At 41.6% G+C, this 16609-nt stretch overlaps 1 protein-coding gene across 3 annotated transcripts in view; it reads right to left on the bottom strand.

Annotated features, from left to right (window-relative positions):
* PIK3AP1 (phosphoinositide-3-kinase adaptor protein 1) overlaps positions 1 to 16609 on the bottom strand; it is a 91633-nt gene that overhangs the window by 11414 nt on the left and 63610 nt on the right. For all 3 annotated transcript variants that reach the window (XM_053305757.1, XM_053305759.1, XM_053305758.1), the window contains 5 exons: positions 15493 to 15576; positions 12134 to 12316; positions 9488 to 9553; positions 5095 to 5300; positions 2546 to 2618 (listed from right to left, as the gene is read on the bottom strand). In XM_053305757.1, the coding sequence (XP_053161732.1) occupies positions 2546 to 2618; positions 5095 to 5300; positions 9488 to 9553; positions 12134 to 12316; positions 15493 to 15576 (612 nt within the window). The remainder of the gene's footprint in view (positions 1 to 2545; positions 2619 to 5094; positions 5301 to 9487; positions 9554 to 12133; positions 12317 to 15492; positions 15577 to 16609) is intronic.

The raw sequence follows: 16609 nt of genomic DNA, 5'->3' as shown, positions 1-16609 counted from the left end.
GGAGACCAAGGGTAACCTCTTACCCCTCTTTGCTAGGGTTATTATAGCAATGGGCAGATTAGATTCTTCAGCTTTTTTTAGAAACTCATTTAGGAATGTTAACTCCACTTACAAATCCTGCAGCCATATGAACTGCTGTGTTTTTATATAGTATTTTTTGCCCTGTGTAACAATAGTAGTTTGTGCAAGAAAGCAGGAAAGAGTCTTTACAAACCTCTCTCATTTTAATCTATTTTTATCACATGATATACACCAAAATCATTCGGCAGCCTACCACTTATAATAAGGTCCTATGGCAAAGAGGAAGTTGCAATAGGGAGAGACAATGGATGCTGCTTGAGGTCCTTTGTCATTATCCTGTATATAGGTGGCTTTAGGAGAGTGGTCTTTCTCCATTGATCAGGGCATGTATGCCATTCGCACACTCCTGAGATGGCAGAGCATGCCTTTTAAAGCACAATGCTGCTTTTCTCATTCTAAGGAAAGTGGATTAATAAGGAACCCTAAGCACATCCTACTCTCATACACCTGCTAAGCTACTTGCCCAGTACAGGTCAAGATATAACTAACTAAACACCAACAGATGATAGATGAGTGACAAAACATAAGTTCTAAAAGGGCTCCTTCTTTTTTAAAGGGCCCTCCGAGCTCTGAGAAAAGCATAGTGGGAAATGGATCTCACATTGAAGATTTCCCCCCAAAGTGGCCCTCACTGAAAAACAGTTAAGATCACTTATTGCATGGCATCACTTATTGCATTGCATTGCATCTATCAGACAAAAAGGTTTTGGTGGGGTCATTAGATGCCATTAGATCAGGACATTAGATGGTCATTAGATGCCATTAGATCAGGACAAAATCCTGATAAGGTTTTGGTAGGGTCATTAGAGAGGTTGCCTAATGGAACAAACCTAAGTCAGACTCCAATGGTCAATTGCATCTTTCTTATACTGCATTTGACTTTACTGTTAACACCACCATTTTCCAGCAGGCTAATAAATATAAAACATTCTAGGATAAGACAGCATCATGTAACTGTACATTCTAGAGACTGTAAGAATGTTCACATCATCCGATCTTGGAGGGAGACTCAGTGCTGGTCAGAGCACTGGCTTGTGAGACTGTGTCCCTATACTTCCCACTGAGGCATGTTGGCAGGCATTTGAGTCACCATAAAAGATGCATGTGATTGGTTCAATTCTGTTTGCAGGGTGTTCTAAAGCAGTCACTAATATTATGCTTAACCAAGGTGCTGAAAAATGAACAAACAATCAAGGTACATTTGGCAGAAGTTCAGAGTTGACACACAATGCACTTGGTTCTGACAGGTAGAAACCTTAGGTTGGATAGATAACAGTGACTCGGTGGTTCAGTACACACAAAACATTATTTGAGCAGTGGAACTGCCCTAGAAGTACACTCGCCACATTCTGTTCAAATAACTTTCCCCCCAGGACTAAAGTCAATGGAAACTGGTTCTGCAAGTCTGCAGCTGAACAGCACCAACTGGCTGATATGTGATGTTACAAATCCAATCCTGATTACCCCAGTCCTTAGAGTAGTTTTGCAGTGTTATTAGAAGTGGAGTGAGCGAGCATGTGTGTGTTTAAAAAAGACAACCAATAAATGTTTAACAGAACATGATGCTTAATAAATAAGAAAGATAGGTAGATCCTTTCACACTTAGGGGAAGGAGCAAGACTGAATCAGTGTTAGAACTAATGGTACATACACCTATCATTTCTGCTGCAAAAGTAGAAGGAAGCTAGGCTCACTCTACAAGAGGGAAAACATGGTGGTTGCTGTTCAAAGCTACATTTGTACACAGGGCAAATACCAAGAGGTGTGACTCATTACCCAGAATCTCTTCAAATCAGAAAAACAGGACTAACAGGGATTCAAAGAAAAGAACTTTTCTCTTTCAAAGGAAAAGGGCTTGGAGCAATTTTTAAAACTTTTGAATCTGTTGAATGTGATATTGAAAGTAATTGCAAAAGTAACTGTGGGAATCTAGTTGTTGAATAACTAAAACTACCTCCCACAATAACTAAATTGGTATACAAGGAAGTACTCTGTGAATAAGTGAAACCACTATTTTTAATATTTTTAATATTTTAAAAAAGAAACCTTCCCTCCAGCATATTCCAGTGTAAAATAGAATGCATTCAACTGCATTCAACTATTTTCAGGATTGTTCATGGAAAATTTGTTATCTGTAGGAAATCAGGCAGTATGATATTCAGGATTTCTTTTTTAAAACTACCCACCCACCCTCCTTGTATTTTTCAGTGTAAAAATATTGCATTCAGCTGGTTTCAGTGGCAGGATTGTGTATGTAAAATTTGGTATCTGTAGGTCATCAGAAAGTATGACTTTATTTCACACAAACTAATCAACACATTCTTCAAAATATAAAAGGTCTGACAAAAACAGGCTATGTACTAGGCAGGACCTGGTCACTAGCATGGTGAGCATCATAGCTCCATCACATTGGGCTAGAGACTTCCAACTGCTGCAGTTTTGAGCATAGTTAGCCACACATTACCTGGATTTTTGCCTGTCTTTTGCTTCTCAATTTGTCGTCGAGTGATGCTATCACGCAATCTTTTCAGATTTTCCTAGAAGTATAAAATTATATTCTCAAGGATCTGGATAAAGATGTGAAACTATCGGCAACTGACAAAATCTTCCTGCATCCAAACTAGATAAGTGGTTTGCATTTCTTTACATTTTTCCCTATGGCCCTCACTGTGTAGGTTTTTAGGAGTGGGATACCAGTAGTCATGTTTCTAGCAGGGTTCAGCAACTCCCCATGATCTCCAACCCATGTTTCTCCTAGAATTATAAACTTATTCCCCTCTCCCTACACTTCATGAATCCCATCTATTCTCCCACAGTCCTCCACAAGCATATCTTGAACATATTTTCAATTTCTGTGGGAAAATATCCTCAAATATGCTGATTCAGTTAAAGTTTGCCCAATTTTTAACCCATTTTGAGTCACATAGCTGGGTGTAATTGGGACCATTTTCTGTACTCAGTACATTCCTCCCAGTTATGGTTATTAGACAAGATTCCAGCATTGACATAGTATATGTGAATTTGTAGTAGTAGCCATCTTTTAAAAAACAATACATCAATCCATTAGAGGGCTCTAAAGACAAGACTTCAATTCAGCAGGTCACTGTGGTCTTGTTTGCATAAATAGGGATGCTAGAGACTGCTAATCAGATGTCTTTTTTAGGCCCACTTGGGTCCAACACCTACACCACAGAAGTCTACAGACCACTACAGCAGCTTCACATACTGAAGCCACTGTGTACTACCAGTAAATTCTGAACTCAACTATGGTATGCCATTTGTGGCCAGATTCAGGCAAGAGAACAGCAGTTTTTTAATCTTTCCCAGCAATTAGGTTTTCTATATGGTGATTTATTGCTGCTTCACTACAGTCGTTGTGCAGCATGCACACAGGAAATTACCATTCCCAGCTTTTCTCCTGACATTTAGTCCTCCAATGCATTACATAACAGTCAGAAAAAAACTATCTACAAACTGTCCTGAAAACGGCAGTCCAAGATATGACATTACTGTGTGCAGAAAACATCTATCACAGCTCCCTGTTGAGGAGGGGTTGATTTTGGGAATGTTGCTGGTACAGGCATGCCCCTCAAGTTGAGGTGTGTCCAGGTATGGAAGTGAGGGCTCCATTTAACCTGACAGTCATTTTAAGTACCCTTGAATCACACAGACTTTTTTTAAAAAATGGGTTTACGGGAGGATATCTGGAGATCCACCCATACAGAGAAACACATTCAAGATTCTCCAACAGCAGCAGAACTCTGCATATAAACCCTGCTAACTGGGCAAAGAGGCACCTTTTTAACATGGTGATTCTCTTTTATTTAGCAGGGAGAGAGTAACTGGCCCTATCCACCCCCAGCACAGTACCTCCAAAGACTGTTGCTGGTGTCTATCTTATGTTTCTTTTAAGATTGTGTGCCCTTTGGGGACAGGGATCCGTCTTATTTATTTATTAGTTCTCTGTGTAAACTGCCCTGAGCCATTTTTGGAAGGGTGGTATAGAAATCAAATAAACAAAACAAAATAAAATAATATTTTGCCACTGTCTGAGAATCTTGGATGTGTTTCACTGTACAATTGGATCTGCAGACTGTAGATCTATGAGCCTGTGGTGGAGGGGATCCGATGAAATTCAGGTGTACTTAAAATGGCCGTCAGGTGCAGCCCAACCATTACCACACCCTGATATACCCTCAACCCATTGTCACCAATGGGAAGAATAATCCCAGTAACACAGAAAGTAAGTGTATTCTGCTGCTGTTGGGGAATCCCGAATGTGCTTCACTGTTTGGGTGGATCTGCAGATAGCCACCTCTGCACTCAAAATCTATTATTATTATTATTATTTTATATCTCGCTCTTCCTCCAAGGAGCCCAGAGCGGTGTACTACATACTTAAGTTTCTCCTCACAACAACCCTGTGAAGTAGGTTTGGCTGAGAGAGAAGTGACTGGCCCAGAATCACCCAGCAAGTCTCATGGCTGAATGGGGATTTGAACTCGGGTCTCCCCGGTCCTAGTCCAGCACTCTAACCATTACACCATGCTGGCTTTTTTTTGGTGTGATTCAAAAATACTTAAAATAGCTGCCAGGTGAAGTGGAACCCTAACTTCGGTACCTGGACACACTCCCATCCAATTAAAATGGGTATTTCAATAATCCCATCAGAGTGGAAATGAGTGACTTGTAGGAAGTAAGAGGGGAAATGGGTGGAGATTAAAGAAAGGCTTGGTGGTGGAAGAGGAAGGTGGGAAGATGAAACAAGAGCATTTCCTTATGGAATCATCCTGTGTGGATGGAACAGGGCAGGGGAGACCTGTACGAGAGGCAGTCCATATGTACAGCCCTCCACAATTCCACTTTGCATTTATGATACTTTCTCACACAATAAACCTCCCTGTCTGGAAAACCTCAATGACAACAAAAAGATAAATGAAGAATTATGTGAGATCCGCAAAGCAGATGCTGCTCCTTTAAGTTACCCACAAAAGTACTTTTTGAATCACACACCTGCTGAAAGCGAAACGATTCTGATCGCTTTTTCTGATTAAGTTGCCATTCCTTGAAGCACAGGACAGCTTCATCTACCGTGAGCACCCCCATCTTCACTTGCTCCTGTAAAGTGATCAGCTGCCTTTGGCCTGGGGTTTTCATCCCCACAAATGGGTCATATATACTGGTTTCAGACCGAGCCTTCAAAGTTGTGACTGCTGTCTCTGAAAAAGAAAAATTGCTTAGAAAATTCATTTAATTTGATTAAAATTTTGTTTAATCACTCAGGTTAACCAAAGCTGCCTATTCCCTTACCAGGGACTCGTGCTGTGGTTCAGAGTGTGAGCTGGAAATTCCTGATTTAAATCCTAGCACAACCCTGAAGATGTCTTAGGTAAGCCAATAGCCTCAGCCCTTTTCTTTATATGGAAAAGGTAATGCTAACCTACTTTACAGTACTTTCAAAGGATTACTGAAAATGTACACAAAGCACTTAGGAAAAGTGCTATTTAAATTCTAAGTATAATTGAATAAAAACAAGTTCCACACAGAAAAATCTATATATTTTTGCATAAAGTTGTACCAAATTTTGGCTATAATTTTAGAGTTTGTCCAAGCTTAAAACAGTCTGGACAAACAGGGTGGGAGGAGAGGGGACCAAGAAAGGCCTGAATTAACAAAGACGGTCGTGGTGAAGCCATGGCCAGAGTTTCCAATGGCTTATCCTATGCTCACTTTCCTTTGTAGGCATTAAAGCACAACAACAACAACAACCACCTTGTTTTAGAGGAGGAAAATTCTTAATTTCTTAAGAAGCTCCAGTCTGGCACAAGATGATTGCCAAAGGGATATTTGAATCCAGGACAATAAGTGCTTTAGGAAGTGCCTCCTAAAGATTTCCAGAGAGAAAGAAGAGCTCCAGGACAGTGAAGCCTCCCTTCTCCTCTCCTGAACAGGTAGCTTCCCCCTATCTTTGAGGACTTCTCCACAGACCCACCTGCAGCCCCAGAGGATCCTGCTCCCCCACATTAAGCCCAGAGACTGCAGGAGGCATTCCAGCCCAACTGCTGTTCATTGTACACATAACAGAGTGCAGCTCCCCTTTCCCCCTAAACTTTTTATTTGATATTTGACATTCTATTTGAATTATTATATATATGATAAATGCTTGGAAACAAAATGGACAATACAATTTAGCAGTATAGTGAGTAATTTTACCTTTGACAGAAATACCTCAGTAAAGGCATCCCATATTTGAAAACAATATTTCAGTGAATATTAAAAACATTGAATACAAAGTTCAATTTTCATTTAAAACTCTCTAGCAAGTTCCCTGCCTATCATCATAGGAGCTGGCTCTCAGACCACTTGAAGCATGCTCTTGAAGCACTTCTCTGTTTTAGTGAATATGGACTAATCTTGATTCCAGCCCTATGTTATGCTCTCCATGGTGTTCACCATTTGCTACCTGAACTGTACCTTTGCCACACATGGCCAGAGTAGTACTGTGGCTTTCGGGAATGGGGGATGATGAACGTAAAATCCAGCATGGTCTACAACTGTGACTTTGGGGGAGACAATTACACAAATAATCTTCAGCATTCACATTATAAACACTGGGAGTAGAGTCCACCATAGTAAAGCCATGCCTCGTGTTAAGAGACCCTTTCAGTGGCAAATGTTTGAGCTCTGAAAATGTAGATGGTTTCTAAATGGTACTTTCTAAAGGTTCACATACAGGAAACATCTAGACCTCAATATGTATACAAGAAAATGAGGTTGTTTATATGAAGGCTTTTGGTCACTGTGGCTGAAGATGCAACACATAGAGGAAGTTTTACACAATCCTCAAATACCAATCATTGCTTCATGAAAACTAAATGCCACTAATGGCAAAGAACAGAGCCTTGTGTAGTACAGAGAATTGAAGATGAAAATGACCAAAAGTCCATCTAGTCGAGCTCTCTGCTGCAACTTCATATGTTCCAAGTGCTTCTATTTGCCAAGGACAGTCCTTGTTTCCTGGTACCTTTCCCTACTAAACCGTTGTTCTTATTTTGTCACTATTTTTCTCCCAGATCTCCAGAACTCAAGTCTGTTTGGGGTGCAAGCTGCATCTTATTTCTACACACACACAAGTAGTTGCACAAGTAGTTGCACACACAGAGACATGAAGATAATACCATTTAATTCATATTTTACATGTTGCACCTGCAATGGTGGATGGCCCAAGACCTTGGCACACCAGAGGCAAGGTGTCAAATGGATGCCTTCCCCAGCTTGCATATCTCATTTTTTGTTTGCAGTGGCAGCAATAGCTGCCATTGCCACTTCATTAGACATGTGTCTAATGAAGTGGCATATGCAAGACATATGCAAACGCACACCTCCTCCTGGCCTAGCACACCCTCCTAGGAGCATAGGAAACTGCCTTCTACCGAGTCAAGTCAGACCATTGGTTCATCTAGCTCAGTATGTTCTAAACAGACTGGCAGCAGGCAACTTGGCCTTTATTCAGCCCAAAGGCCAGAACTTTCCTTTGTTCTGAAACTCCATTTTAAACCTGTCCTGTCTCACATAACAGCCTAGGAACAATCAGTAAATTCTATGTTTCCTGTTTCCGACAAACCACAAAATGCAGAGAATGGGCAAATTAGTATGCAAAATAGCTTCCTATTGTCTGGAGCCATCAGATAAATAGCTTGCTATGACTTGGGCTAGCTTGCCCATCAGGATTGGACAGCTGGCCTTTGATTACAAAAGCCCCAAGCCATTTCCCAACATCCAGCCCGGATGGTGCATAGATGGAGGGTATAATTAACACCTCCCTCTGAGCTCTAGTCACCAGATTAGGAAAACACAAGTTTTATAAAAGCTAAGAAAGCTTTCATCCTGGGGTTCCTGCATCAGAGCTCCATGCTCTAAGATGCATGAAGCATTCCTTCCAATCAATCATGCTGAGAGTTTAGTTTTAAAACTTCACCCTTGGTAACTAAGATTATCAACCTTCTGACCCAATAACATTCTGTGGTCAAGATGAAGAAGGCTTGCTTGGCTTTTGAACATTTGCATTTATACTTTTAATTGCCTGTAAACTGTTCCTTAAATTTTGAATTAAACAAACTGTTTTTAATTCTTGATTTATCACAAGGTTAACCGTGCTGCATTCTGCCTCTCCTACATTACTGCTGAGGCCATAGGCTACTGAAGAGGCTCCAGGGCATTTTAAAATAGAGTTTGGAGGCCACCCCTTTCTTGGGCTACAAAGGGTAAACCCTTCATAGTGGGGTCTGGGAATGGATCATGATTTCCAGGCATTCACCCTGCCTGGCCAGCCCAAAAGGCTGACGGTAGCAGAAAAACCAATTTAAACACAGATGTTAGGGGTGCCCAGTTGAGGTTTGACCAGCCCCAGTCCCTGCCAGCTTGATATCCTTCATGCCAGGCTAATAAGGGCTCTCCCCCACCAACCCCACTTTTCGCATGCAAAATTGCAATATCAGAGACTGGAAGGAGGAGGTATTGTTTGCTGTGCTGGCAGGGGACCTGGCTATATGGGCTTCCCTCTGGCATGAAGGACAGCCCTGGCAGCCAATCGCAGTCAGAGTGAAGGAGGAGCTTCCTCCCTTAGCTCTGGTTACAGCTCGCTGTAACTCCAGTTCTGCCTTCAGACGTAACACTGTCGAACACAGACTTCAGATAGGAGCAGTGAAACTCACTACAAGCTGAGGATTCAAATGGGAGTTTGGAGTTTGGAACACCTCAAGTCACTTTTCTGATGGAACCATGGTTGCATGCATTCATATGTACAAGAAATTCAACCTCAGGCTCTGGTCTCCTGTTACATATGAATGTTAATACCACTGTTAATGAACACTGGAAATTGCCCTATTGACAATACTAGAAAAGTGATAGTACAAATCACATGAGTCAATTTAAATATTGTAGCCCCTATAAGGATGCCATCAAAGAGCACTTCTGTGTGTATGTGCATGCAGTCAGTCTTTCTGATTTCTAAGCTAGACTTGTAGCCATTAGTTTGTCTTCTTTAACCTAAATGGTTCATGTCTCAGTTCTGTAGCCCCTTTTAATATATTTGTAGACTGTTATATCTTCCTTTTCAGCTTGCTTCCCCCCACCCAAAGCAGTCCATTTCTATAGTTCAGCTAAAATGACTGCCACCGTGTGTCTATATGTACTCAGTTGGAATCTTAAGTTCAGTAAGCAGCACACACAGCTCATCTATGTATAATATGATGAATGATACTGACCAGTGATTCCCAACCTGGGGGCCTCCAGATGTTGCTGAACAACAACTCCCATCATCCCCAGCTACAATAAATTGAACTCAATACCCAAGAACATGCCTGTCAGATAATGGGGAGTGGAGAGTGCTGTAATTCTGGCTTACCTTTTTTAATGTTTCTTGCAGACACATAGAGATTTCCAGGTCTTTCTTGCTCTTTTCCTGAAAATACTAAACAAGAGACAAGTCATAGAAAGTCATGAAACAACTTCATGACTTCAGCCCACACAACCCATAGGAGAACTCATCTTCAGAGCAAAAAGCTTAACTAAATTAGCTACTTTGCTCTAGACCAAAGGGAATTAGCTGACCAATCTCTACTGGTCTATGAATTAAAGACCAAGACAGATGCTTGTCACTGATTAGGGCATTCAGAAAGACTGGTTCGGCCTATTTCTGGGCACAATTCGAAGTGTGGGTGCTAATCTTTAACAAATTGGAGCTGGGTACCAGAAGAACTACTGTGGAAGGACACCCTTCTATTTCTCCTAACCTTTTTACCACTGCCACCAAGTAGACTTTTGGTATGGCTGGGTCCACTACAACAGCCCTTCAAAACAAAACAAAACAAAAAACGCCCTCAGTAGTGTGAAAAAGGCTTATAGGTGTGGGGTGGAGATAATCAACAAGCTTCTAACTTTTTTAAAAAAACAAGAAAGTTTACTTTTGGAAAATTGGTTCAATTAAAGCATTACTTTGCAGCAAAAAAAAAAAATTCAAAACAGTTACTAACAGAGCAGGTCAAGAAAATAAAAACTGGAAAAACACATCTATTACCTGACTCTTCACTGGTTCCTACTCAGAGACCTCTATGCTTTCTTGTCAGCTTCTGGCTTGCTGAGTGGTTCTGATTACAGCACAGGTCTGGGGCACAACCCAGCCTGGCTTTTGCTTTTCCTCTTAGTGATTTCAGTTGGGTGTCTCCCTACAACAGACTGACTTCCAAGACTCTCTGTCTTCCTCAACCTTCAGCTCTGACTCTCTCCAGCAGACTTGACTTCTCTGGCTTCCAAGACTCTTTGTCTCCCAGGAGGACTCTGTTGACTTCATTGACCTCCCTCTCAAAACACTCTCAATATATACAGTTTCTCTGGCCCAACAGGTTTTTTAAAGCTATCCAATTAGAACAAACAAAAATGCCCTCCATTTCTTGAAATCTCTTTTCCCTCCAAAAATCAACTGTCAGAAAAACACTAAACCAAAAGTGAAACAAGAATGAAATTTTGACCCTGCACCTTCTTCATGCATAGGGATTTGCAATCACAGAAATCCTATTTACAACAATACAGAGATTTTTAGGAATATAATATCACACAATTCATTTATCAGGGCTGATTTACGAGAAGAGGTCTGGGACTATTAATACACTATACAATACAGGGGCTTATTTACAGAAACCCAAGAGATCTAGGCCTCGTTCCTCCACAAATACCTACTACATAAACCTGCCTGGTATTGCTCAGTATTGGTTCATGGTGACAGAGAGAAGGCCTTTTCATTAGGCCCTCTCACCCCCAACTCTGGAATGCCTTCCCTGGGGAATCTTGCCTGGCAGAGAGTATTATTATTATTTTTTGCCCGACAAAGATGTTTTTATTTGGCCAGACATTCTAGAATGCAATTAAAACTGGTTTAATCTCACTGTGTTTCTACAGAAAGCTCAGTAATCTTGTTGCTGATGCATTCCTCTGTTGTTTATAATTGTGTGATTATATTGCATACAACGTTTTTAGTTTGACTATACCTTACTCCCTGGCAGGTATTCTGAAGGGTTGTCTAGACATCTTTCAGACAAACAAATTCTGGGATGTACCTAGTCATTGAGAAAGTAAGTGACATATGCACATCTCTCTCTGTCTCTCAGAGTACAAGTGCTAGATAGGGATGTGTACGGGACTGCGGTGGGACGGTTTGAAGGTGGCAGGGGTGCCACTTTAAGAGCAGAGGAGGGTGCACTTACCCCTCCCGCTGCTTTATCCCCGCCGGCATCCTTCAATAAGCCAGCTGACCCTCTCCTGCTCTTAAAGCAGCACCCCCACCACCTTCGAACCGGCAGAACCAACGGGTCTTTGAACCAGTTCGGAGGCCCATAAAGGGCCTCCGAACCGGTCCTATGCACATCCCTAGTGCTAGAGAGTCCTGTGCAATCTCTTCATCTGTTCTAGAGGAAGGTCTTGGCCAGCAGCTCGCTGTTCAGAGTGTTCCTTGTTCTGTTTAGTTTCAAAACTGCTTCTGATTGGTTCCAGTAAATCTCACAAGATCTGAACACCCCATATAGCTACAGGAAAGGAAGTTTTCAGAAACACCCTCAAGCATGATATATGATCTAGCTTCAGCTTTTTCAACTGAGCTTGAAGCTGGACCCTACCACACCCACCCATCCCTGGCGAAATGTACCCATTCCTGTCATCCCCATGCTCAGACCCTGCATTTGGAGGGACCCTGCATCCAGTTCATTATACAAATATGCTTCTGTATGATTGTCTTCTGGCAATGAGTCCAGCTGAGGTTCTGGACACTGTCAGAGCTGATCACACGGTGGCTGCTGGTTATATGAACTTGTGCTAAAACGTGGTGTGGGGAGCCTCATTTTTGTTTCTCCCTTTGTTTTCAATCTTTTGGTAGTTTTTATAGTCAGATTTAATCAAATTTGCCATTGAGTGGGGTTCCTAAAAGGAACCTATTAAAAAGCAGACTAGATACTAGGATTTGTTTTTGGAAAATAATAGATTATTCTGATGCAGGATTCACCTTTATGAATGTATGATTCTTTGTCCTGTTGTCTAGAAGAGGGCTCAGGTCTTGGAACAGGAACAGGAGGTCTGTTAGCCATTTCCTGAGGGAAGGTATCCTGCTCCACAATGTGGTAGACTTCTTCATCTTCACACTGATGGTATATATCCTCTTTAGTTTCCGGCACAATCACACTAAAACCTAGAGAGCAAACTAATATTTAGGAAACAGATAATGCAGAACGGAGCAAATGTGTGCCTTTCATTTTCATACAGCTGGAAAAAATCTTTCAAATATCAACTGTGAGCCTGAATATCTTTGTTTTATTGGAAATAGAATAAGTGAAGTGATATCTGTTATTGGGCCAATCAATCATTTGAACAATTATTGAACAATAATGTGCAAGCTTGCAGAATCCTGAAAAGTCTTCTTCCATCAAAATGGGTACTTCTAGCACAAATGGCATAGAATAAGCTTTCACATCTCAGCATCATAGCAGTAGTTTAAAGGCCTACTAGGAGAATCTCCCTGGACAGGGAATTCTAAAAGCAGGTGCCGCAACTGAAAAGGTTAGAGATTTTGCCCCTACCATCCAAACGTATCAAGCTGGGGGAGGGGGAAGACAAACAAGCCCTTCCTAGAGAATCTTAAGTCACAAGGAAGAATACCTTGTTGGAGGAGCCTCATTGACAGAAGTGAAGTAACTTTTCAGTTGGTCATGTATCTCCATAAGGGCAGAGAGAGGATGACACGGAATGGCTACAGAATGTATGGCTTGAAGGAGGACAAGGAATGCAAAAGTTCATGAGAATTAAACCTTGTCCATTAGACTCAGCACCAGAACACATTCCACCAAGGTGGCCAAATGCGTTTGTGCAGAATCCGGTTATACTGCAGTCCACTGAGTATTCAGGAAAGAGCAGGTTAAAGACCTAAAACAAAATTTATATTTAGGGAGTGAGGATAAAACAAATGAAGCAAGATATGCTTCCATCTCCTGACCTGGCCCCAAGTACATAAGAACATAAGAACAGCCCTGCTGGATCAGGCCCAAGGCCCATCTGGTCCAGCATCCTGTTTCACACAGTGGCCCACCAGATGCTGCTGGAAGCCACAGGCAGAAATTGAGGGCATGCCCTCCCTCCTGCTGTTACTCTCTTGCAACTGCTACTCAGAAGCATCCTGCCTTTGAGGCTGGAGGTGTCCTATAGCCCTCCGACTAGTAGCCAATGATAGACCTCTCCTCCATGAAGTTATCTAAACCCCTCTTAAAGTCATCCAGGTTGTTGGCTGTCACCACATCTTGTGGCAGAGAATTCCACAAATTAATTATGTGTTGTGTGAAAAAGTACTTCCGTTTTTTGGTCCTAGATTTCCTGGCAATCAATTTCATGGAATGACCCCTGGTCCTAGTGTTATGAGAGCAGACATATGTTCAAATTCATGCCCTAGTTCAAATCTTAGCTCAGCTATGAGCTCATGCCTTAGGCAAACTACTATCACTCACTTATGGCCAAACTGCACATTATGTTAAGGCTTTAATTAGTGCTGATGCTGGATTAGGGCCAAAGCAGGGAGTAGGAGGGCTCCAACCCTAATTCCAAACTACACACACACCCAATTTTATTTGACAAGAGGGGAAAGTAAATAAATAAATAAATAAATAAAATAATAAAGTAGCTTTTGAGACCATTTTTGGTAGAAATATATGTTTGGACAAAAGAGAACCTTGTCCTGGTTGAACTGATGGTAAGGATGGTATGAGAGTAGAGCACAAAACTGACCAATGCATCTTGCTGATGTTACATCCACACACAAAAAGCTGTTTTAAAAGATACTAAACATGTGTTATGGTTCAAAAGATTTCCTCCTGAGTTAACTGAAGAACAATATGGTGTCTGGTGACCTAGAGCTTGTATGGACTGTGCGAATAATGGGACAGATAGAATTACTGCTATCAATGCCATCACTGGCAAACAGGAGTGAAGTAGCCTGTGCCAAATCATTTTCAAGCTTAGTCACATTCAACCACTGATTAAATTTATTATTTATTTATTTGATTTTTATACCGCCCTTCCGAGCTGGCTCAGGGCAGTTTACAATTAAAAAACAGAAATCATTAAAAACAATTAAAACAGAAATACAAATATAAACACCAATTTAAAAACATCTTAAAAAATAATTAAACTATCAAAACAATTAAAACCCTGAAACCAGGTTAACTTTAAAACAATTAAAACTAATTAAAAACTCTGAAAGGCCAGGCCAAACAGATAGGTTTTAAGGGCTCTCTTGAAGGTCAGTAAAGAATTAAGATTACGAATTTCTGCTGGGAGTGTATTCCACAGCCCAGGAGCAGCTACAGAGAAGGCCTGCCTCTGAGTCGCCACCAAATGAACCAGTGGTAACTGGAGACGGACCTCCCCAGATGACCTTAAGGTGCGGTGGGGATCGTGTAAAAGAAGGTGCTCTCTAAGATATCTCGGACCCAAGCCATTCAGGGCTTTAAAGGTAATAACCAGCACTTTGTATTTTGCCCGGAAACATATCGGCAGCCAGTGTAACTGTTTCAAAACAGGCATTATATGGTCTCTCCGGGTTGCCCCAGAGACCAATCTGGCTGCCGCATTCTGAACTAACTGAAGTTTCCAGACTACGTAAATGAGAGACAGCAGCCATCAGTATCTCCTTCCTTCCTTTTTTGGCTCCCCATGAGAATGGCCTTTTTTGGCAAAGTGTGATATTTAAATTTTGCAAATCTGATTATTTGTGAGGCATTGTCTATCCTGGAGACTTCAAGCCCCGAGACTTATATACCAAAGCTGGGATTGAAGCACAGGCCGATGGAGTTGAGATGGATGCTGGACATTCTGGGGCCTCATCCAGGGGCAGACTGAGCAGATGAAGACATGGTATTCCTACTTAGTTTCATATCATATTACAAGGTGAGGTAGGAGCAGAACCACTGCAAAGCATGCCTCTCACCCCAAATCCCCTCAGACATTCCAGAAGGATACTATGGTCAATAGTGAGCCAGCGTGGTGTAGTGGTTAGAGTGCTGGACTAGGGCCGGGGAGACCCGAGTTCAAATCCCCATTCAGCCATGATACTAGCTGGGTGACTCTGGGCCAGTCACTTGTCTCTCAGCCTAACCTACTTCACAGGGTTGTTGTGAGGAGAAACTTAAGTATGTAGTGCACCACTCTGGGCTCCTTGGAGGAACAGCTGATTATTGATTATTGAAACTGATTATTCCTCACCAAGACAGAAGAGACACTGGTCACGTCAGTCAGAAATTAGGGCTTTACTTTCACAGTCATGGTACTTCTTACCAGTCCTAGGCAAGCCCTCTCTCTCTCTCCACACAGAGTGCTCACCTTCTAAAAATTTGCGCATCATGTAGTCCTTTGTTGTTCGTGATTGCAAGGGATTGCTAGCATCTGGCTGAAGCATTTCAACATCTGAAACAAAAAATGGACACACATAAGTTCCTTGTATTCTTTAACAGTATCTCTCATCACAAAGGCAGAGTCTCATATTTGCTCACCACGTGGAAGACCACTAAAAATGCTTTTGCACAGCAAGACCTCATGTGGAAGCTGTAACAACTGAAAACACCTCCACCCTCCAGGTGGCTCAACCCCGCCATATGGGGAGTCTTTATAGCAATGTTGTAATTATTGGTGGTTGCTGGCATAGAGATTCTCCACATAGCCTGGGCAATCCATGAGCAGCACTCAATGCCCTTGTATGGAGCCACTGTCATACTGCAGGGCCTCCCATGTCAGTATTTGTCCCGACTGGCCCACCAAAATCAGTAAACTGCTTAAGTGCTATAATGCCCTAATAACTAATAAGTTATTACTCATCAGTGTAAGGGAAGCATGTAAAAAGAATTTCATTATCTGCTGCATAAATCTCAGGGCATTATGTCTCCTTTTAATCCCAAATCAGTAATTTGGGAATGGTATTAATATCCCGAAGAAAGTAGAGAAGGGCCACCTGATGCTGCTCAGCACAGCTTTTTATATCATTTATAAATGTCAGATTTTTTTATTTAAAAAAAATCATTTTAGCCTCCATCATTGATCAAAACAGCCATAAATAAGGTTAGTAAATTTTACAATTAAATCACACAGTTGTACTGATGTGGGTTTCCCCCCATATCTAATTCTGAAATCAAGAACTATAAGGAGAATAAGAAACAGCTGTATCACTCATACACATAAGTTAAGCAGGTGATATTGTTGGGATTTATGTGTACATATATTGTCTTTGTTCTTGCCACTAATGTATGTATATCCATGGCCACCTTCAGATGCAATGTGAAAACATGGGTCCTATGGACCCAGCCCAAAGCCCTACATCTAAGTGAGGAAGAGACATCTGGAAGCCTTATCCATCCCCTGCAAGAACTTTCTATCTGGCCTCACCAAACCCATATCCAGACTCCAAGGAGTTCTTCCCGCCTCCAATATTAGCTATCTCCACCAC

This window comes from Hemicordylus capensis, chromosome 3 (genome assembly GCF_027244095.1).
Source record: "Hemicordylus capensis ecotype Gifberg chromosome 3, rHemCap1.1.pri, whole genome shotgun sequence".
Taxonomy (NCBI): Eukaryota; Metazoa; Chordata; class Lepidosauria; order Squamata; family Cordylidae; genus Hemicordylus; species Hemicordylus capensis.
The sequence above is the reverse complement of the archived record's forward strand: the minus strand, read 5'-3'. Positions and strand labels throughout refer to the sequence as shown.